The sequence below is a fragment of the Brachycentrus maculatus genome, unplaced genomic scaffold (assembly GCF_059751285.1).
Source record: "Brachycentrus maculatus isolate JH-2025_06_01 unplaced genomic scaffold, ASM5975128v1 h1tg000126l, whole genome shotgun sequence".
NCBI lineage: Eukaryota > Metazoa > Arthropoda > Insecta > Trichoptera > Brachycentridae > Brachycentrus > Brachycentrus maculatus.
In genome coordinates, this window is record NW_028280879.1 from 541,781 (window position 1) to 567,500 (window position 25,720).

General features: G+C 32.3%; 1 protein-coding gene across 1 annotated transcript in view; it reads left to right on the plus strand.

Annotated features, from left to right (window-relative positions):
• The first annotated feature begins 12,411 nt into the window (after positions 1-12,411).
• The window catches only part of LOC148309368 (uncharacterized), a 19,431-nt gene continuing 6,122 nt past the window's right edge, over positions 12,412-25,720 (plus strand). Inside the window, exons 1-7 of the mRNA XM_088260192.1 lie at positions 12,412-12,417; positions 12,870-12,995; positions 14,865-15,136; positions 15,798-16,052; positions 17,788-18,011; positions 19,075-19,261; positions 24,401-24,553. Of these exons, the coding sequence (XP_088116318.1) occupies positions 12,412-12,417; positions 12,870-12,995; positions 14,865-15,136; positions 15,798-16,052; positions 17,788-18,011; positions 19,075-19,261; positions 24,401-24,553 (1,223 nt within the window). The remainder of the gene's footprint in view (positions 12,418-12,869; positions 12,996-14,864; positions 15,137-15,797; positions 16,053-17,787; positions 18,012-19,074; positions 19,262-24,400; positions 24,554-25,720) is intronic.

The following is a 25,720-nucleotide window of genomic DNA, read 5'->3' on the forward strand; positions in this document are numbered from 1 at the left end:
GTGCATATTTAATCATATTTTATTATAAATATTTTTTTAAATCCATGCATGAATTAAACATTTATATTTTAATAATTTACTTAATTCACTTTTATTTTTAAGTTTATATAAATATATTATCTTTTTATAAAAGACAATTTTTTTATCGAATAATGAAACGATAAAAAGGGGGAAATAAAACAAAATTTGGTTTGATTTGCATTTGTAAAATTTGTTTTTATATGCGCTTTTATCATTGTTTGTGTCCGCTAATTAAAGAACTACGTTCACTTGATGAATTCATTTATCGGAACATGTATTTTCATTAAAAAAATGCAAAGCCCATTGTTCTTTGTCCCTTACAACAAACAAACAGTTTGATCCTTTATATATCCTAATAAAACACGATAAAATATTTTATCCTGTTTTATTTTCAATCTTTGTTTAAAATCCATGAACGCTTATAAATGAATAATAAACAGTTTTATAAAAATTCCAAATTAAAAAAATCACCCAGTTTCGGTCGGTAATAAAAATAAATAAATAAATAACGCATATTTTCACTTCACTTAAGAAGTTTTGCTCTGTGGATTATATCAGGAGCACAGAACTCGATGGAGTAATTTTGGTGTTCGTACATTCTGCAGAGTTCAATGTCGGCGAGCGCCATCGAATAATCAATTATTATGCGGCAGAACTCGGAACCGTGTCGGTAAAAACGTAAACTGCGTTCATGGTAAAACGATTATTTAAAACGGTACTTCATCGGCCATCTTTTGGGCATTTCGAGAACTAATTTCAATGAAACATTTTACTCCTATACGCGTATGTTCTCCTGGTAGAAAACCTACAGGTTGACGGTAAAGACGCCGGATTGAAGGAGAAAGGCAAGGATCGTTAAAATAAAATACGGCTTCAAAAGACATTATCAATTCCTATGCATGCTGGATAAACTAAGATACGAATGTTATGTACCTTTTTTTGTGTGAGTTATAAACGGGACGCATTCGATCTAATAAGTAGTATAGACAAAATATTTTTTGCATTGAGATTTATTTACACCTTAACTTACAGATTTGCACACTTATTACACAGGACACCTAATACAATCCCTTAAACGAATGTGTGGTAAAGATCGACATATGCTATGACATAATAAAAGACAAGGCTGAGAAACGGGTAATTGAAAAGATCGATTCTTTGAGATGATTTAGACACTAGGAGCGAATTCAGGATTGATTAAATAAATATATGTAATTGCTACTACTACTACTACCATCACGCCGTTTCCCCGCAAGTGTAGGCAGAAAGGATGAAACGCCACAGTCTTCTGTCCTGACATACACTCCTCGCCTCCTTCACATCCATACATCTAGTCATACATGCCCTCCGATTACGCAGACTTTTGACACCGCCAGATTTTAGAGTCGTCCTCGTTCTGTTTTCCCTCTTACATTGGCCGCATATATTTTCTTAGTCATTCTTTCGTTATCCATTCGCTCAACATGTCCAAAAACTCTTCCTAATATTTTAAATTATTCCTTGTTCAGCCTTACATTCCTTTCTTATATCTTCGTTTTTAATTCTGTCATTCAATGATTTTCCACATATTTGTCTGAGGGAGCGCATTTCAACAGCGTTAATTCTGCTTTCATCCTTCCTTTGCCAGTTCCATGTTTCGTTTCCATACATTAGTGTCGGTACCAGCACGCCGTTGTGAACCGCTCTAGCTTGGCTTCCATGGACATATTTTTATTTACAATCACTCTGTTCAAAGCACCATTTATTTCATTCTTTGCATTCACTCTTCTCTTAATATCCTTATCCACTTTTCCATCCCTTGTGAACCAAAAATATGACATATGGAAATTACCATAGGGCTAAAAATATGACATATATTTCTGATGTCATGGCTGAACTGAATGGGCACCAACCAAGCAATGAGGCAGATGTGCCATGATGACATTAGGAATGTGGAAAAGAGCACTGGAAGAGAGTCGCGTCCAACAGAGAACTGTAGAAGTCCAAAAGGGAGGCCTTTGTGTGGAAGCTTAATATAAAAAAAATTATTAAAAAAATCAAATATATGATTGTCATTGAAATTAGTATGTATTTAGAAGGCATTAGTATGTATTTAGTAGGCCTTTATACATAGAATGCACATCTCTGCTTAGAGAAATATCATTGTCATATTATTTTATATTTTATTTTGTATTTTATATATTTTTTTGACATCTCATCAAAGATGAAGAACAGTATGGAAGTCTGGGCATTTACAGGGCTGACGACCGTCATATGCTGGTTTAAGTGATAACTTTACACACGTGTAACATTCACCAATTCTACCCATTATTGACAACCACTCTACTCAAATTCTTGGAAGTTCTACAATATATATATGAACCAATTTTGAAACATTGTTCCTGAATCACTAGAACTTCACTAGAGACATCTATTGGTGAGATGAAAATCAGGTAGTATAATCAGATAAATAATCCAGATTTTGTGAACAAGTATTTGGACACACTCAAAATGTTGTGAAATATCATTGACTCAAAAAACAAATCTACAAAATTTATAATTCTATGAGTTAACGTATTTTATCAACGACAGGCGCCGTACTTCGGTAGACGCTCGATTGCGAAACTGGCATCTCTGGTTCGAATCCCGCCAGTTGGAAAATGAATTCATGAATGATTTATTTTCAATTGATCTGGGTGTTTGTGATGTGTTTTTCACATTTACCTTACCCAGCCTTACTATCCTACCTGTAGACAAGCCTATAAAAGTAGAGACGTTGCAGGTTATTCTTTTAAAAAAACGACAACTGTTTCATATTATTTTTTGACATCTCATCAAAGATGAAGAAGAATATGGAAGTCTGGGTATTTACGGGGCTGACGACCGTCATAGGCTGGATTAAGTGATCACTTTACACACGTGTAACATTCACCAATTCTACCCATTATTGACAACCACACTACTCAAAATCTTGGAAGTTCTGTAAATATGAACCAATTTAGAAACCTTGTTCTTGAATCACTAGAACTTCACTAGAGACATCTATTGGTGAGATGTAAAGAACTTCCAAGAATTTGAGTAGTGTGGTTGTCAATAATGGGTAGAATTGGTGAATGTTACAAGTGTGTAAAGTGATCACTTAAACCAGCCTATGACGGTCGTCAGCCCCGTAAATGCCCAGACTTCCATATTCTTCTTCATCTTTGATGAGATGTCAAAAAATAATATGGAAATCCAGATTTTGTGAACAAGTATTTGGACACACTCAAAATATTGTAGACAACTGTTTCAGCATGTGAAGACAGTTTTAAACAGTTTCAAAATGGCCGAACAGATCATGAGGTATTTATTAAAAATATGTAAAAATTATAATGTGTATAGAGATAATTGAATGATGCAATAATTTCCCTTAATAAATAATAATTTAAAATAAATAATTAGCTTTTACCACGAGTAGAACAAGGTTCTCTACTTAGTTCTCTATTACTCTAAACAAGGTTCCAATATTTATCGTTCATCAAAATTTCTCAACGATGTGTATTGGAATTTTGATATCTTCTGCTCGACGTTATCAGCACTGCGATACATAGCAAGTCGGTATTTACATCATGGTGTGTCCCAATTTTAATATAATTTGTCTTAAGCTTTGATCTTTCCCTTTTCCTCTTTTCCTTACTCCCGCTCCTCTTCCAGGTATTTACATTTAATGACATGTGAAATTTCGTAAATGGATTGTTGCAAATACATTTTTTTGTCACTCATTATTGTAAATTTATGTAACTGTTTTATGTAAAATTTCCAAATTAAAAGAAAAAAAAGGGCAAAGAAAAGCAGTCGACTAGAAAACTAAAAACAATATATTAATAAAATACGTCAGATCCAAACAAATATTCCATACACACAACGAAATTATCAAACACAAAAGCAGAACTCGACTACGTGAAACATTACTCCACCGATAGCTGTGCGCCTGGTTTAAAATCCATAAAGCGAGTTTCATCAAAATTCCATACCAACAACAACGACTACTCCGTCGATGAAACATTACTCCGTTGATTTCTGTGCGCCTGGTATAATGAAATCCACAATGCAAAACTTCCTTAAACAAGATTCTCTTCTTTCTCGGTTACCATGTGATTGTGGAAATAAATAAATAAATATACAAAAAGTGTGTATATGTGTGTGTGTGCGTGTGTGTTTGCTTGGTGTTCATATTTCCTTTTGGGCAACATTAATTTTTTTGGCTATTTATGTTGCAAAAAACATTTTTTCCATAGTGGAGAACAAACAACTAAATAAAAATTTCTTCGTTGTTTTCTGTGCGCCTGGTGTAAAATCCACAAAGCAAAACTTCAAGCTTCAAATATTTCATAGAGCATGGAACTAACACTTATAAAAATATGTCATGAAAAATTACTCCGTCGATTTCTGTGTGCCTGGTATAATCCACAAGCTAAAAACAATGTATTCTCGGTATGACTTGGGTGATGTGAAAGGTATGAATTATTTTAAAAAAATATTTCCGAAAACCGGGCAAATTTTTTATATAATTACTACTCCTTGTAATGCTAGATTCGAAGTAAACGTAGGTTTATCCGGGTTAACTTTATCATTACCCAAATCCTGTTGAGTAGTATTTTATTTATTGTTTCGGCATTAACTTTGTGGTAAGACATATTACAATGATTAAAGAAAACTCTTGTTTTTGACCACTTGAGTTTTATTATAGACTACATATTTAGTTATTATACAGACCTGAATGATGGAAGTTTAACTTCTGAAACATGTAGTCTATAATAAAACTCAAGTGGTAAAAAACAAGTGTTTTCAAAAGTAAATTTGAATTTGCAGTTTTTCTATGTATATCTAGGTCTACCCGACACTGGCCGGGTAAAGTTAGATTAGTTTTTTTGTAAATTTACTATACAATATGTGGTACTTTTTTACGTTTTTTTTTTTAAAATATTAAAACATATGAATTTAAATATTTGGCTTAAATATTCCTTTGCCCCGACTCTACTTATATTGTCTACGTTTTTATATTAAACTCTCAGACTAAAAAAGAAACCTATTCATTACACTGTCGCTTTATTATTCATGTGCCTATGTTCAAATCAAAACTTCGAGTAAATGATGTTAAAAATAAATTCTAAAGTATTTATATTTTTCCACCATGGTCCATGAGATGCAGATGATACTGGAATGATCATGTAAACAGAATGTCAGATGACAGACTTCCACGTATCGCCCTTCAAGGAATCCCTGAAGGACGCAGACCCCCAGGCAGACCTCCAAAAGGTGGAAAGACAGCTGGGAGTCAACATCCCAAGAGCTACAAGTGAAGGCACAAATAGATCCTTAGGGTCTAAAAGAAGAAGAAGAAGAAGAGGTCCATGAGAGAATGGAAAGGTTATCTGGCGACAACTATATTTAAATTTCATTACGAATTTAATTATTTTGTCGTCTTTAAATTATTGAAATAAAACTTTATGCTGTCAGTAATTTGGTCTTGTTAACATTATCTAATCAGCATTAAGTAGTAGTCCTAGGTGTACAAGGGTAAAAATTGCGAATTCAATTATATTTTTGTCAGTTTTACGAAGTTTACCCAACAGAATTGGGTAATGCTAAGTTAATCCAGATAAACCGAGGTTTACTTCGTATTCTAGGATTAGCCGTAACATATTATTGTAATATTAAATTTTTAAACGTTTTCTAATTCATGGATTTAAAAAAAATCAAATTGCGCTCCTCTAGTGATCAAACTGTTGTTAGGGAAAAATTGCTTTGCATTTTTTTTTATAGGAAAAAAGGAACTCGAGTGAAAGTATTTCCTTTAATTAGCGGACAAAAATAATGATAAAAATGCATTTTTAAACAAGCTATTCAAATATATAAATCTAAAATATATATTTTAAAAAATATACATTTTTATCGTACAATTATTCGCTTAAAAATTCGTCGACTCAATTGATTAATTTTTTCTTACAAGATTTAAAAAAAATGAAAAACAAATAAAAATGTTGTTCTTAGTATTTTTTGTAACTATTAATAACTAAGCTTGGCTTCGATTTCTCAGATTATACAGTGTCAGTTCCCGATGGATCGTACGTCTGAGGTGCGGCGGATTTATTTTTTCGAGTATACAGTGGAACCTCTCATTACAAGCATAATTCGTTCCAAAATCTCGCTAAGCGAAACGCTCGTTAAGCCCCGGATCACAAGGGAATGTCGTGAAAAATGAACTTGCCCATTCTCTGTAACTCGTTACGCGAAATTTTCCTCGTTAAAGGAGTAACTTTTTCACATTTTTATGCTTGTTATGCGAAATACTTGTTATAAGAGGTTCCACTGTATGTTGGAATTTGGCAAATGAATGTATTTTTAAAATATTTTTTTAACCCATATATTTTAATAACTCTTTCAATTTCAAAACGGTATATTTATTTCTAAGAAAAACTTTTTTTTTTAAACAAAAACGGTGTTTTAATAAAAAATTGCATTTGAGTTAAAAATTTCGGACATCGCCATCGATGCGACTGCTTTCTGCAGATTGAAAGGTGACAATTTTACTATTTTTAATTAAAAACCTAAATCTCAGCGGTTCTCTGTAATTTGGCTGGATATATATTTGTACTGTTGTGACTGCGGACCTGTGAGTGAAGTTTTTTTTTTCAGTGAGCTTTTGAAAAGGAATCACATTTGCCATTTAATAGTACTTTTCAAATAAGTGTTTACCTTTGAGATTTGTGTTGTTTGTACTCTCTTAGTATTCATTTTTATTAATTAAAGCTTCATATATTCCATACAGTAATTTACTAGCAATTAATTTAGTTTAGTAAATCCACAAAGCAAAATATTAAGCCTTAATTCAAATTCCATACTAGTGAATCAAAAGCTAAATATGTCTTATTTATTGTTTCGGCATTCACTTTGTGGTGAGACATGATGAAATTGTAAAAGAAAAACACTTTTTAACTACTTGGGTTAACTCAAGTGCTAAATATGTATCGTAGTCGTACAGGAGAAAGTGACCAACTGACAAAACGTAAAATGTTCAGGAGGGCCATTTAAACGTTTTTACACTTTTGTTATCAATTAAAAACAAAGAAATAATGTATTCACGATTGTGATTATTTTTGTGTGAAAAGACATGTTTACCAATATTGAAATGAGTAAAAAATATTTTTGAAAATTTACATCCTAAAGTTTTTAAAATTACTTAAAGCAGTTGGTCACTTTTTCCTGGCAAAAATTTAGGAAAAAATGCAGATAAGTCACTTTTGATTCTTAGAATGAGAACGGAAACGTTAGTTACAGATACAAAAGTTTAATTCAAAGCATTTTATTTTATTAATTTAAATTAAGAAAGAAACTTTTTTTTGGAAAATAAACTAGCTGGTAACATAACATATATATTTTAAATAACATAACTTTTTTTTAATAAATATACAAAAAGTAAAGAAGTATTATTCTGACTCAGATTCAGAATCTAAGTTTGGTTCTGGTGCTCTGTCCTCCAGCCCGGGTTCGATTCCCAGGGGGGGTTGAAAATAAATATTAGTGATTTTACACTATAATATTTATTTCATATTACCCTGGACTGGTCCCTGAAGCGCAGGAGTGATCATCCTGCCTTCATGTAAGTAACGATCAAGATAACACTGCATCAATACGATGCAATGCCCTATGCACCATTAGTTGCGGATAAGGGTTAGAAGAAGATTTGAGATCTAACATATCGTCAAATCTTAATTCATGTACATTATATGGATCACTCTTTCTTGATTTTTACATATTTTCATCAATAATTTCCTCTACTGGCCATTTGACTTTGAATTTAGTCACTTTGTTTCTCTAGAAATATTTAAATGTCAAATGTTTCATACAGAACTATAAATAACTTCATGGCGTTGAAAATTGTTACAACAGGCAATAATGTCCAAGTGTCACTTGGTCACTTTTGCTTGTAAAGAAAATGAACATCAATGCAGTTAGTAATTTTTAACAAGTCAAAATATTATTCTTCCAAGTTAAAAATCGCTCTGGGATTTTTTTCAGGGCAGTATTAAGCTAGTAAGATGTCAAATAGTTAATAATCACGTTTTTGTAAAAACTGCAGTTGGTCACTTTCTCCTGTATGACTACGGTATGTATGTTGAAAAATTACTCCGTCGATTTCTGTGCGCCTGGTATAGTAAAATCCACAAAGCAATTTTTTTAAACACGGTGTAAAAATGCGAAAAATATGCTATTACCGAAAAACCGATTTCGAATTTAGAATTCAGAAAAAGGTCACTTTATCACGTGATCGCTTTACGTAAAAAATTACTCTTTATATGTATATATATATATATATATATATATATATATATATATATATATATATATATATATATATATATATATATATATATCCATATATATTTATTGTTTAAGAACATATATATTATGGGTACTATGGTGAATGTTGCACATGTACGAAGTGAAAAGTGATCACATATACCAACCTATGATAGATTGTAAGCCCAGTAAGTAATACCCAGACTTCAATATTTTTCGTCAGCTATGTTTAGATATTAACATAAATAAATAAAAATTATAAATTCAATGTTATATTATATAATATTATAAGATATATTTATTATAAGATATATTTATTACATAGTATATTAATTAAATAATATTATAAGAAAAGAGTCAAGTTGAATATACGAGTATACTCGTCTAGCGTTGAAAAGGACGCATGAATCTAACTACAAGACTAAGCGCACACACGCTCGCGATACTAGAATGACGTCATTTTCAGCTAAACTTTCTCCCCGACCGAAGGGGTGGGCAGGGTAGCCGTGGCAGCGACGCGTCGCTTGGGGAGGGCACATTCAAGCGCATTATTGATCTTATTTCTCTCCGCCGTAGTGTTGCACCTGACAGCGCTTGTACCGTTCGCCTTGCGGACGAAATCAAACAAAATGACTGAAAATATTGATCAAAACATATTCCCTCCCGGATGGGAGTGCAAATTCGACAAAAGATCTGGAAAACAGTGAGTAGAATACATAAAAATGAACTATTTCCCATTGACTGGAACCTATTGCGACCGTTTTGTACTGCCTGCAATTTGATGTATTACGCGCTCAAGTTCAACCGCGTTTGTTTTTATTTATTCCCAAATATATTTGTATTTAAACTTTCAATATATTAAATTTATACTCATGCTTGAAGTATTGTTTTATATTTCAGCTACTATATAAATTATTTGACCAAAATGACGAGCTGGGAAGACCCGAGAATTCGCCAAAAATCACAACAAACCCACATAAATCACCAACAGTATTCAGTGGACTTTTTGCCTCAGCAGGTAATGTTGTTTGATCGTTATTTATTGTATAATTATTTTTAGTTTTTTTCTTCATTATTTCCAAAACCACAAAATGGTATGTGTTTCGCCCTAACAAGTTAAATGTTTTAATAATATATATATATATATATATATATATATATATATATATATATATATATATATATATATATATATATGTATATATATATGTATATATATATATATATATATATATATATATAAATATATATATATATATTTATATATATATATATATATATATATATATATATATATATATATATATATATATATATATATATATATATATATATATATATATATATATATATATATATATATATATATATATTTATATATATATATATATATATATATATATATATATTAATATATATATATATATATATATATATATATATATATATATATATATATATATATATATATATATATATATATGTATATATATATATATATATATATATATATATATATATATATATATATATATATATATATATATATATATATATATATATATATATATTAATATATATATATATATATATATATATATATATATATAAATATATATATATATATATATATATATATATATATATATATATATATATATATATATAAACATAATATACCTACCATGATAAATGCACGCCAGGTTAAGGTTGAATCTCATATAAATACGTAACAACTTTTTATGAAATAAATGCACCTCGCACTGAAATTTGTTAGGAAAAAATTCCATCAGAAGAAAACCATTTCATATGAAAATTATATGATTCTGATATTGCTGACATATGTTGGTATATGACACTTTTTGGGTCAGAAATCTGTTGGTCTTACATTCAATTCAATAGGGTCTTTTCAAATATAAAATTTTTTTAAACGTTGAAAATATACATATTTCCAGGGCTTTATAAAAAAAGGTCCATTAACTCACTCATGTCAAGCTTTTTACTTTAAAAAACATATTCAAATATCATTTAAACATTCGTAATAATACCATATTTTATTACCACATTTTGACGAATTATATAAATGCATATTGCGTTATTGATTTTGAGAATTAAAAAATATATATATCCTTTAAAAAAGGTGCCGGAACGCCGTTCCACCGCATTACATGAAAAAAGCCCTGGATATTTCTAATTATTTTCATAGCGACATTTTCAAACGCTGCGATTTTTTGATGGAACTGCCGTTGACATTGGCTGGGCGTTATGCAGAAAGGAGTCACTCCATAAATTATATTTTTTTTAGTTGAGATGACTTGAAAAAAATCATGAATAGATCATTTAAAAATTTAATATACATTTACATATGAGAAATATGATTTTAAGTTACTAATTGATAATACAATGGATCCATTTTTTCTCGTCATCGTTAAAATATCGAAGCGCGGACATATTTATCTCATATTTCAATTATCACAAAAAACCGTTATTGTCAGTATTGTCAATTAAAACACTGATCAATGGCAGTGTAAATATTGTATAAACTGAATATTTTTAATGCAAATTTTGTATTGATGTATTTATATTGAGATGCTCCTTCTCTGTCTCTTAAATATATAGTATTAAATAATCTCTCATTCTTTATATTTTAAGAAGTTTCCCATTTATCTCGTATACGGTGCTCAACATGCATTTTTTATTATAGAAATTATTAAACTAAAACATTTATAAACGTGATACTAAATACAGATAGGTTTTTTCATGTTTATTCACACTAGAAACACACCCTGTCAAATTGAAGCCTTTAAATCTACTAACCGTTAACTGTTAATTTTAATGAATAAGTTTTTATTGCGTTCCAACGCATGTGTATATATATATATATATATATATATATATATATATATATATATATATATATATATATATATATATATATATATCGTAGTCGTACAGGAGAAAGTGACCAACTAACAAAACGTTAAATGTTCAGGAGGGCTATTTAAGTCACTTTTCCTTGGCAAGAAAATAAACATGTATGCAGTTAGTCATTTTTAACAATTTTATATATCAATTTTTCCAAGTTTAAAATCCTTTGGGATTTTTTTAGAGCAATATTAAGCTGTTAAGATATCAAATAGTCAATGATCATGTTTTTGTAAAAAAATCCACTTTCTCCTGTATGACCACGATATATATATATAGTTTGACTTAACTAACTCGGAGTTCGATGGGGACTGGTTCCTTTCTGCATACTACATGATATTCGACTAATTACAAAAAACAACAGATAATTAAATAAAACTGAATTGAATTACAAATGAAAACAGAATGTTTATACTTTTTTTTTCTCCAATATCACATACGTTTAAACGTTATTTCCGATTTTTGAAAAGACTCTATTGACCGGATGAAATTGAACGAATTATAAGAATTTAGCTTTGGGATTTACTCTACGTATACCATATTATTCTTTCTTCCATTTCACCTGCTAGTTGTTCGATCAACGATACTCTCCTTGACCTGTTATTGATGTGTGTACATACATGCTCGTACACACACACACACACACACACACACACACTCACATTCTGGTAATGCATGTATTACATATATTGCAATTGAATGAGATATCCGACTGATTGAATGCTTAATTGTTTATCATATCAATTACGCTATGCGCCCGGACTGATTTTGTTGTTGGCACAGTGTACCCTAACTGATCGTTGGGCTGGAGTTTTGTATCCTAACTGGTTGTGATGTTGACATTGCGTACACTAACTGGTTGTGACGTAGATGTTCTGTACCCCAGCTGGTTGTGACGCTACAACTGTGTACTTCAACTGATTGTGAGGTTCACGTTGTGTGCCCTAGCCGGTTGTGGAGTTGACATTGCATACCCCACCCAACTGGTGGTGACTTAGATGACTGGTTGTGATGTTGACATTGCTTACCCTAACTGGTGGTGACGTAGACGATCTGTACCCTGGCTGGTTGTGATGTTACCATTGTGTACCCTAACTAAATGTGTACTCGTAGTGGTTGTGGTGTTGACATTGCGTACCCTAAATGGCTGTGACGTAGATGTTATGTACCCTAGCTGTATGTGGTATCGACATTGCATACTCTAACTGGATGTGACGTAACGTTCTGTACCCTAGCTGTATGTGGTATTAACATTGCACACCCTAACCGGTGGTGACGTAGATGTTCTGTGCCTTGGCTGGTTGTGATGTTAGAATTATGTACTTATTGTGTACCCTAGCCGGTTGTGGTGTTGGCATTGCGTACCCTAACTGGTTGTGGCGTAGATGTTCTGCACCCTAGCTGTTTGTGGTGTTGAAATTGCTTACCCCAAATGGTGGTGACGTAGATGTTCTGCACCCTGGGTGGTTGTGGTGTTGACATTGCTTACCCCAACTGGCGGTGACGTAGATGCTCTGCACCCTGGCTGGTTGTGAAGTTGGCAGTGTGTGCCCTAATTGGTTGTGACGTTGTGTGCCCTAATTGGTTGATTGTGCCGCTAGTTGCCGGGGCACGCGTCGCCTTACCTCGTGTACCCGTACCCCTCGCCGCTCCCCCCGCAGCACGCCTTCCAGCCCCCGCCCTACCCCACCACGTACAGCCCCAAGGCCATCCCCAAGCAAATACTGGTAAGTAATCACATCCTTCAAAATATTTTCAGTGTTTTTTGTCGTTGTTTTTTTGTTTTTGTTTTAGATTTTTTTGCGCCTAAATGTTCACAAATCACACATTGTGCCATGTTCACAAATCTGGATTTTTCCACTTGCAAGCTATTTATTACATATTGACATATCGCTCACTCCTTTTAAGAACGTCATAAATCAAAAAACTTGATTTTTTAGTAGAACGTTTTTAATGTTTAAAAATAGATTACAATGTATTTAAAATAAATATCAAGCCACTTATTGAACTTTTTACTGCGCAACAGATCTTTTTAGGTAAAACCTGAAGGTTTTTTCTCCATTTGAAAAATATTTAGTACATTTAAAAAAATAATTAAACAATACCTTTTCTTCAAAATGCAAAAACAACACTTTCTGCCCTGTAGCTGGTAAATATTAAGTTAAAAATATGCCACTATTGCTGGGATATAGTACATTTTCTGGGCATTCCGAAAACATGCACAACTGAAAATCGACGATTTTTGATTTATGACGTTCTTGAAAGGAGTGAGCGATATGTTAGTCTGTTATTATTCTAAAATTTCACAGGCTACTATAAACTGGATACTTTGCACTTACTTAGAAGAGATCTAACATCTTAACAGTATTCATGATCAACGTGATGTGTTGCGATGTTGATAAATCTATAAAGGAAATATGTAACTTATGTTTTAATTCTTAAAATTTAATTAAATTAAATTATTTAATTAAATGTATTATTTTATTATTATTTTAATTATTATTATTTTATCATTTTATTATTTTAATTAAATTTGTTTTAATTCACAGCTTTTTTGAGTAGATCCAACTCCAACAAAGTAGACTCAAAAAATCTGTTTGAGTTAACAATTATGTATTATTTTTTGACATCTCATCAAAGATGAAGAAGAATATAAAAGTCTGGGCATTTACGGGGCTGACGATCGTCATAGGCTGGTTTAAGTGATCACTTAGCGCACGTGTAACATTCACCAATTATACCAATTATTGACAACCACACTACTCAAATTCTTGGAAGTTCTATATATATGAACCAATTTTGAAACATTGTTTTTGAATCACTAGAACTTCACTAGAGACATCTATTGGTGAGAAGAAAAGAAGCTTTTTATTGAGAAGAATCTCTGTTATTAGTGTGTGAGGTCCAAATCCTGGATTATAATCACACACATGAGAAACGCCAGAAACATTATTTTCATTTTTATTATTTAAGCTATTTTATTTATTGTTTCGGCATTAACTTTGTGGTAAGACATATTACAATGATTAAAGAAAACACTTGTTTTTTACCACTTGAGTTTTATTATAGACTACATGTTTCAGAAGTTAAACTTCCATCATTCAGGTCTGTATAATAGTTATTATCAAGTTAACACATGAAGGAAAGGTGATCAGTGAAGGAAAGGTGATCATGAAGGAAAGGTGATGTGATGCAGTGCCCTATGCACCACTGTGGTGCGGATAAGATCCTGAAATTATTCGAAGCATTGGTCTGCATGTTCCCGATAGTTACCTATACACAGGACCAACCTGCCGATGGTTATGCCTGTAAGGAGAGCTACCGCTATGTTGAACAATATCTCATCGGATATTGATCTGTTCCATGTGTCTGAAGGAGTTTTCCAAAGCGGGATTTTTCTACACCTTTAGCAATAGTATTCATGATTACTTTCTATTTTTGTTAATGTATACGATTTAAATTTAAGTTTGTAATGTGTATATTAACTATAAAATAAATAAATAAATTGAATTGAATTAAATAAGGGTTTGAATGAATACCAACCATTATTTACTTTGTGTAATACCACTTTTATGACTTATTTGTACTTCCTATAGCAGGAGATGGGTGGAAGATCCAACGGAAGTCCCTTGTCCGGCGGAAGCCCCGTCCTGGGGCGCACGCTCAGCCTCACGCCCAAGGGAAGTCCCATCATCACGCGCTCGCGGCCGCAGGACAGCCCCGTCAGCAGGGTGTTCAGCGCAGCCAGTTACAGCAAGCCCCAGGACAGCCACATCACGCTGGCCACGGACACTGACGCGCTCGTCACCAAAATCAGCACCATGTTCCCCACCGTCAGCGAAACTCATATCAAGATTTTGTTGAAGAAGTAAGTGTTTTATTATCTCATATCGAGATTTTGTTGAAGAAGTAAGTGTTTTATTATCTCATATCAAGATTTTGTTGAAGAAGTAAGTGTTTTATTATCTCATATCGAGATTTTGTTGAAGAAGCAAATGGTTTAGATTTTGTTAAAGAAGGCAGTATTTTATTTTTTCATATCAAGATTTTGTTGAATAAGTTAGTGTTTTACTTTCTTATTTGCTACCAGTGGGATCAATCAAAACGCAACTTTATAATATTAAGGGTATCTTTTATTCTAATTAAAACGATTTAATAAATGATTTTAAAAAAATGTGGGCTCCTAACCCCCCTGTTGCCACAGCGCCACACTTTGAGAAAGACTGGTCTTATACAAGTGTTTTATTTCTATATTTACACTCGTCAGTCGTAATAGTCAGCACGCTCGGCTACCGTTCTGGAGGTCCCGGGTTCGATTCCCAAGGGGGGTAAAATAAATATAAGTGATTTTTTCATTGTAACATTTATTCAATATTACCATGGACTGGTGCCTGAAGCGGAGGGCTGATCACCTTTCCTTCACTCGTAAGCGATCAAGATAACACTGCATTTATATGACACAGTGCCCTATGCACCATTGGGGTGCGGATAAGGGTTTTATTATACTTATTTGTTTTATATGTGTCCAGGTACTACAACCGCGAGGCCGTGGTGATAAGCGCCCTGCAGGTAGAGAAGCACCCCATCAGCACTCCGGGGCCCTTCAGCACGCCCCCCGCGGGGCTGTCGCGGCTGGCCGGCGCGCTGGGCAGCCTGCCGGGCGGGGGCTCGCTGGGGGGCTCGCCGCGCGCCTCGCCGCCCCTGCGCCCGCACTCGGGCGCCAGCGGCACCTGCGTCGGCTCGCCGCGCGCCAGGCCGAACACGTCGCCCAAGATGAAACTTAGGTGCGTCACGAACTGCATTGCAACATGCCCCTAGCGAGATAGCGAGTGTTTTTGCCTAGAATTTTCACTCATGAATTACATGAAATTATAGTAACTTTAAACATAAAGAGTAAATCCACTCACAAGTAGGAAAGCTATGAAACTTATAAAGTTGAAGCCTGAGTAGGGAGATGATAAACGGTGTTGCATAAGCCGTAGCTAGATTTCACTTAGACGTCACTTAGACGTTAGGTAATTTAAAAAAAAATGCATTGCATTGCATTAATCTCTGTATTGCAATGCAATACAGAGATCGAGTTTCTCCAGGGTATGCTTGGCTACAATAGTTTAGAAACTAGAAGGAATGTGTATTTGATTACGCATTTTTATCGATTGTTGCGCGGTATGATCGATAATCCTGAAATTATCCGGAACATTGGTCTATATGTTCCCGATAGTTACCTTAGACAGCGTCGACATAGATTGTTCCACATTCCTATACACAGGACCAACCTGCCGATGGTTATGCCTGTAGGAAGAGCTACTGCTATGTTGAACAATATCACATTGGATATTGATCTGTTCCATGTGTGTGAAGGATTTTTCCGAAGCGGGATTCTTCTATACCTTTAAATCTTCTTGCGTATTTTAATAAATACGCCTTGAATATTGTTTGTTATGGATACATTATATTTTTTTGTTGAATAAATTGAAATTGAAATTGAAAAATTGAATAAATTGCAAACTTTCTAAGCATCCCTCGCTTAAGGCCATACTCGCAAACACAGAATTCAATCAGCGAAAGAGGTTACAAGTTTATTTACGACCGATTCTTTTAAAGAATTTGTATTGGATATGTTAACGTTACATTTCAATTATAAATGATTTTAAGTAATCATGAATTCCAGTTTGTAAAATTGTTATGCTTTGGTGCGATTTAATGATTTCATATTGGTTTAACACAGGATAAGTCTCGTTTTGTCGCAACTTTAATTAAGATTTGCATTTTAAGGACTTTTTGTGCAATATTGGAAATGTAACTTTTTGATGAGGACCTCCTCATATTGTATTACACTTTTTTTCTTTTCATAACTCTTTTGTTTTCAAAACCATATAATTATTTCGATGAAAAAAGTATTTTTCCAATACTACAACGGTGATTTAAAAAAGAAAAAAAATACGTAAAATGCAACCAGGATTTAGAGAAAATTAACTTGCGACTTATCGAATACTGGGCCTTAACCTCAGGGGTAGGCAGAGAGATAGAACCCCGCAACACTCTGTCTTTGCAAACAATCTTCGCTTCTTCCACATTCAAGCATCTTTTCATTCTTATCTGATCTAACTATGTTCAGTAACATGAAATACTTTATAGTGCCCAGTTTTCCTAGGTCCTCCTCTATTCCTATTTCTAACTACTTTCGCGTCATATATTTATTTTACTTTACTTTATTTTTAATTAATTAATTAATTAATTTTACTTTATTTGACTTTTTTTAAATTTACTCAATTTTGATTTAATATCTCAAATAAACTTAATTGTTCCAATTTGGACCTGCATGAAATTGAGAGTATGTAGATTTTCGTACCCTTATCCACACCGAATGGCGCTTAGGGCACTAAACTATATAGAAGTTTTTTTGATGGTTTATTTTAATCATTCGTCTTTTGCTTGGTGTAGGCCTTGTGGTCTGTTTTTAAGATGGATCAGCCTCCTACTTGTGACGTTGATAGACAAATGAATTTATCATTTCAGGTACCTGAAAAGTGTCTTCCCCAAAGCTGAAGAAACACTGATATTAGACGTGCTGGCTAGTGAGGACAACAACGTACTGAAATCAGGAGAGAAGCTTCTGAGCATGGGCTATTCTAGAAGGGACACCGTTCCTCCGAGGCTTTCCCTGACTAACAAGGACGAACCACCGCCGAAAGCTCCACAAACTCCGCCGAGGCTAAAAAGCATCGTAGAAAAACAAGCCCGTGAGTCGATTGGTATTATCACATTATCCTCACGACAATCTGTCAACATTATTCCGATTCTTCATCTTGTTCTTCATCATTCCTCTCTCCATTGCTGGATGTATGAATTAGTATCCCTAGATATTTAAAAGAGTTTCCATGAAGTATTGCTTCTCTACAGCATTTTGAGCGTGTCCAAATACTCGCTCACAAAATCTGGATTATCTCCAATTACAGGAGTTATGTTCATAAATGCCCAGACTTCCATATTCTTCTTCATCTTTGATAAGATGTCAAAAAATAATATTGCTTGTTTACTTGTATCAACTCTATTGGAAAGATGGCAGCATTTGTGCGTCTTATATTTTGGTCTGTCTATATTTGTGTCGCTCACTTTCAAAATCCGCCAGATCCAATTTTATAAGATTTTAAAATAAATACTCTACGGAATGCCAATTGTGGGTTTTATTATTTAAAATATTTATATACTTGAAAACCCTCCTACGACATACTTAAAAACAGCGTTGTATTTCAAATTCCGCGATATTCATGAAACTTGCCTCCTGACCCATATCGGCCAATCAGAGAGCGGGGATAGGTCAAAAATTAAGATGACGTCATTATCGGTTTGTGTCTCGTGTCCTTTTTTACATACTGAAAAAATTCCTAAAAAATTGGAAAATTCATATTAAAATTCAAATTCAATTCATTTCATAATATTTTATCTAATGATAGACAAAGCTTTGAAACATAAATGTTACCCGGAGAATTTTGCATTTTTTGTAATATCGACTTACATGGATCTGGCGGATTTTTAAAGTAGGCGACACATTTATATTGTGTTACTTTATTTAGAAGCATCTTGACTCCCCAGCTCTGTTTCAACCAATGAATCCTCAACATGCGCCTGTGGCACCACATCTTAAACACCTCCAGCTGCCCATTTTTAAATGAACAGTACTTATTTCGGAGGGGGGGGGCATTCACTAATTTTTAAATCGTTTGTCCATGGGTCCAGATAATCGCGGTTCTATTGTACAAGTATACCTACCTACATATAAAGAGACATGTACTTTTTTTTCAGTGAAAATTAAACTACAGAACAAGTATGTTAGTATCCCTGAACGAGTTGTCTCCATTGCCCTTGAGAGTGTCGACTGGAGTGAAGAAAGGGCTGAGCAAATCCTTTCCGTGGTTCTTAACGAAGACGCTGTCAAGAAGTCCTCACAGGCCCTTAAAGAAGCCGAAATCATCGTGGAAATCAAAGAAGAGTGAGTTCACATCTAATACATAATGAATTAATACGAATACATAACCGAGTACTCAATGCAAAACAGCGTCATTCTGCGATCATTTTTATCATTTACATTATCATGCGACAGTGAAATGCGTATATATTTTATTTCATAATACTTTCATGTATTTTTTTAAACAGCACTAGTAAGAAAAATAATGCTTCAATTCTGGTAAAGTTTTTTTTAAATGAATAAAACACAAAATTTGTTTTAAATCACTTTTATTTTTGGTAATATTATTTCAACCGAATTCGAGAAACACCTAGATGGAGACGCATTTTATCGATAACGAAATTTGTGTTTTATTAATGTAAAAATGTATGAAAGCATAATTTTATCCTTACGAAAAATATTTTTTTAATGCGATTGCAAGATAACCAACATTCAAATTCAATTTAAAAGTGGGTTTACGAAATTAATCAATGTGTAAAGCAGGACTTCACGAAGAGGTAAGGATTGAGTAGCTAAGTAGGTACATACTCATTTAAGATTTTGTGAAATCGAGAGCGCTGTTTATATATAATTTTTATTTTATTTATTAAGATTGAACGAAAATCAATCAATTATTATGTTGTGGTTCTAAAGTAAGTGTTATTTTTTAATTCTCCTTTCTGCCACAACTTTAATCAAATTTTTAATACCGACCCGCTTAGACCTACAAAAATAGGATTAAATGAAATACATCCCTTTCAAAAACATCTCAAAGAAACCTTTTAAATCGTAGAGCGAGGGATTCATTTCGATTTCAATTTAACCTTTGATAAGGCTTTCTAACTTCAGTAATAATTCTCACCAATGGTAAAAAGGAGATAGCTAATTTTTTCTCAGTTTTCACTCCAAAATACATATGAAAGCGGTTGTTGAAATACATAGACTATAAATTATGTCTTTTTAGGCGATTTGGATGTTCAATGATGCTAAACTTTACACAAGAGTAATAACTTAAGCCAGCCAAGTACAAGTCATCAGCCCCGTAAATGCCAGATAACCATATTTCCCTCGTAAACTTATTTTAAATTCTGTCTGAATCACTTTGCTTATTTCAAGTTTCATAATAAAACAATATTGTTTTTCTCATGTAAGTTTTTAACAAAGATGACCACACAAATAATGTTTTAACTTAAATATATATGAGTTTATGTCATAAAATAAATTTTAAATTCTTAGTACAGTTTTGATAGTTATATGACACCTTCAATTATAATCGGATCAACAACTCCTTCAAAAACTTAAAGAAATGTAAAGAACTAATCAAAAATATTATTACTCAAGTATTGAACTCTTGATTTTGAAATGGAGATAAAGATTACGTTCCTACAATATACAAAATTAAAACTAAACCTAACAGCAATAAGAAGACAATGACTTGCAAAATATTGTTTTCATAGATTTTAATTATTGCCATTAAAAAATAAAATCAAACGAAATAAGAAAACACTTATATTACGAATATATTTATTAAACGATGCAACTTTACGAATATGTAACATAGTATGTGGGTAGGTAAATTACTTATTCGGCTGATAATTTAGGTAGGGTAATTTTTTTATGGGGTAGGGTAATTTTTTTCGAATAAATAATATTTTTTAAATATTTATAAATTTAAAAATATTTTGTTAATATTTTTTAAATTTAGGTAGGATAGTTTGGCGTAGGGTATTTTTTTTCTAGATCACTAAAACCCTGCCTACCACTCACAATACTTACAGCTTTTTTACACACTTATAGCTTTTTTACACACACGGTTATATTGGGTGCGATTTTGTAACTTCCATTTAATACTACTCAAATAATTTATTCGTGACATTATTCTCAACAAGTGTTCTTATGGGTACCTTACATTCTATTTCTTTTTATTAATTAATAAAATCCTTTTTGAGTGTGAAGTCAAGTTTTATTGAGTGTACCTGTAATTTAATAAAGGTCTAAAATTATAATGAAGGTGTACTAGAATTGCAAATAGATTTGAGTCTTAGGAAATATTTTAATTTTCGGCTTATAAGTTTACCGACTACTGGTTAAGCCCGAGAAAATATGTGTTCTGTTTTTAATAGTGCCCATCAAAATGAACGCTAATAAACATTTGTATTAAAAAATATCTCCATTTCAAACATATGTTTCATTCGCGAATGTACATCCTTGATATAATGATCAAGAAGACATATTTCTACCTATTACAGTCTTGTTCTTTATTTCATATTATTTGTGTTATTTTTATGTATTTATCGTAAGATTGTGGCAATTTTGAGCTTTGTGGACGGGTTACATATCAATAACGATATTTATGTATGCTTTCAGCTTTTTGAAACTCATATGAATTAATTATAGACTGAGATTCCGCATTTTGTTATACATCGATCATATACATATCGCTCACTCCTTTCAAGAACGTCATAAATCAAAAATCGTCAATTTTGAGTTGTGCATGTTTTCGTAATGCCCAGAAAATGTACTATATCCCAGCAAAAGCGGCATATTTTTAACTTAATATTTACCCGCTACAGGGCAGAAGTGTTATTTTTGCATTTTGAAGAAAATGTATTGTTTAATTATTTTTTTTAAATATGCTAAATATTTTTCGAATGGAGAAAAAATATTCAGGTTTTACTTCAAAAGATCTGTTGCACACTAAAAAGTTAAATAAGTGGCTTGATATTTATTTTTAATACATTGTATTTTATGTTTGAACTTTAAAAACGTTCTCCTGAAAAATCAAGTCTTTTGATTTATGACGTTCTTGAAAGGAGTGAGCGATATATGCTATCAATTCTTGATACAAATGTACTTTAAATGATATAAATTTCAAAATTGACAGTAGAATTTGATTTGTTCAACGCAATTTTAACTTATGTAAGATTATCCTTTTTTCCTAGGCCCAGCTTTTTCCGATATTACTCTTTATTATATTACAAATCTTCAGAACCTTTTTGAAGAAGACTTCTAAAATTTAAGTAGAAAAAAATTATTTTACTAAATAAATATGTATAATAAAAACATAGGCTATAATTTTTTTACTTGTACTTGTCGGAAATGTGGATTCTCGATTTATGATGCAACATAAACCTCAATTTTTATAATATATACTAACAATTAAAATATATATATTTTGTATGATATTTTGGCATCAAGGGGGTATGAGATAAAGTAGGTATGATCTGGTTTCAAAATGACGCCTGAATTTTACAAAGCTCTTGAAATTTATTTTTCGGAAAATTACATTTAACAATTTGTCATAGAATAATTATTATAATAAAATGGTTTATCATTGGTAACGTATTTATGATTACATTAAAGTAATTTTTAATAGTTTAAATATGTAAAATAAAACGACAAAAAAACATTGTGTTCTATCATATATGTACACAATCACATCGAGCACATTTTTTTTCACCCTTAAGTACGAATGGAATTTGAAAACATATTATTTTATTAACAAAGCAATGGTCATATGTATAGGCTAAAATATTTAAAAAATAAATAAACGTCGTGTTTCACGTAATTTCATCGTTGTTTTCAGGAGTACCTTATTAACATCATAAGTATATGTTCAGTATCTTCGATAAAGGAGATATTGAATTGTGTTGAACATATTTATTAGGCAGATATTATTATTACATTTCACGATACTGGGAATGAAAAAGATAAGACAAAATTATTATCTTTTTCACAAATATGAGGAAAAAAAACTCATGCATTTTGCTAATTTAAAATGTACACGTTGTCCACATTTCATGTGGCAAAGTATGGTTTTTGGTCGTCGCGTTCTGCTTTCCAAAAATGTAAGTTTTAGTTCATGCGTTTTTTTTGTTTTGCGATTAATGTACTCGTACGTTACTTTTTGTACAAATTTATTCAAATTGATGAACAAAAAGGGTTTTTGTGTGTTATTCGTCGGGTTGGATTAATATCAGTATAAGGTAAATACAAGTATGATTTATAATACTCTCGTAAATGATGTAGGTACTGTATCCGCAAGTGATTTAATTTGAAATCGTAATCGTAATCTGTTATATATTTTTAAAAATAATGGTTTCTTCTTCCTTATTCGTTGTTACGCGACGTTTTAAAGCTTGTGATACAAAAAATCAAATCACATTAGGCTTACACAAGCGATGATTTTTAAAATGACCCTAAAAAGGTTAATATGAATGTTTCATCTTATTAAGAGGATACTCGCAAACATCTAATTTAGAAAGCGACCCGCACTATTAGATTTTTTTTAAAGAATGTATTTTGAAAAAATATTTTAATAATTTTTCAATAACTGTTTTCTTTTCAAAAAAATATATTTATTTCCAAAACAAAATTAAAAACAAAAACGGTATTTTAAGCAAAAAATAAAACAATAACGTTAAATGTTACCTGGGTTGAAAGAAAATAATGTTGCAGTTTATCGTATATTGGGCCTGAAATATCCTTTACTAAAATTAAACACTTGAATATAATGAGTTTTATTTATATATACGACTAGTTTCGAAAACTTACAGATGTTTTCATCTTCTGGTACAAATTAAAACTAACGAACAAGAAATATATTCAGGGGTATATATAGGTTAATAAATATAGGGAAGGGAGTGGGAGGGGGTGTTAAGGAACAAGATTTTTGTAAAAGGAAACATTGATAATAATGGTGACGTATTTTGAAACAGTATAATATTAATTAACGTTTTATCTGAATTAATTTTTTTTTGTATTTCAAAATTTTCTAAATTATTTATATCTTGACCTTTATTTGTATCAAAGTGTAATAATTTCAGTCCATGAGAGTCAAATGAGTGGTTAGTTTCCATGATATGATTTGCAAATTCCGAAAAATTATTACTTGTTAGTCCACGGCGATGATCACTTATTCTAATTTTTAGACTTCTCACAGTTTGGCCAGTATATTTTTTATCCCAGTCACCGCGAGACATTTCATAAATACCACTTCTATCTATTATGTTTACTTTTGATTTTGAAATAAACTAATTAATAATAACAAAACGGCCATTGCTGAGTTAATGTTGACTGTGCCGATGTGTGAATGACATACGTTACCCCAGCTTACGATTTACTGATGAACGCTTTGTCAACTCCAATAAGGCAAATGCTGTGTTTTATTTGTGCCATTGCTAGTATCCCATCGTGCAACAATGTTGCCGCTTTCGCCACGCCATCACCTGTGCAAGCTCCCACGCCTCATAGCGACTCGCATTGGCCAGCCGTCAGGGAGACGCCTCTAACGGATAAGGCGAACCGTCGACACAAGACGAAGAAAGAAGCGACAAAGTATGCACCCTTATTTTAACCCCGCATGCCACGACCACCCTACATTGCTTCGTGCTTACCGACCCCGCGCAGGGCGATTTTGTACCATTCTAAACTGATGGTTAGCGTGTCTAGCTACCGTGCTGGAGCTCCCGATGAAAATAAATATTACTGATTTCACACAAAAATATTATAACATTTGTCCTTTTTTTAAATTACTTAACGTCCAAGTGACTCTGAAATCTAGCTACGGCTTATGCAACACTGTTTATCATGTCCCTACTCAGGCTTCAACTTTATAAGTTTAATAGCCTATGCCTACTTGTGAGTGGATTTACTCTTTATGTTTAAAGTTACTATAATTTCATGTAATTCATGAGTGAAAATTCTTGGCAAAAACACTCGCTATATCATTTGTCCGCCTCCGTGTTGTAATAGTTAGCGTGTTTAGCTAGCTACCGTGCTGGAGCTCCCGATGAAAATTAATATTACCCATTTTACACTAAAATATTTATTAGATATTACCCTGGACTGTACTTCGCGTAAGTAAAGATCAACATAACGCTGTGTTTATGAGATACAGTGCCCTTTGCACCATTGAGTGCGGATAAGGGTTAGAAGAAGAAGATATACCATATGAAGTAAAACCTCGAATTAACGTTGTTTTTACAGTTGATGACTCGACTCCAGACAAAGAATGTCGAAGAAAGAATATCCTTTTAACTCTAACTTGCTCAAGCGTTGTTATCATTTGGCAAATTACTGAGCTGTTCTTTTATAATTATACGAGTATATCTCGTTTATCTCCCATAATTTTTCTAAATAAAAAAAAAATAAAACTTTTAATTGAATAGTAAATATGAACACCATAAAATAAGGGGTGTTATTGTATGTATTTTTCTGAATATCAACTAACAGAGATACGTGTAAATAGCTTCTTTTGAACATGTTATATGTACAATAATTTCATACTGAAATTTCGCAATAAGTAATTTGATATATTGATACAAATAATTTATTTATGATTTTCAAGTTACGACAACTGTCATATAATAATAACCCCCCTTTGTTTAAATAAATATATATAGATTCTCCCAAAAGTATATCCGATTTTTTTAATTATCTTTAGAAATTTTGAAGTTTCAGAATATGAACAAAATCGCCCTGTTGCCGCTAATCCCATTCCTC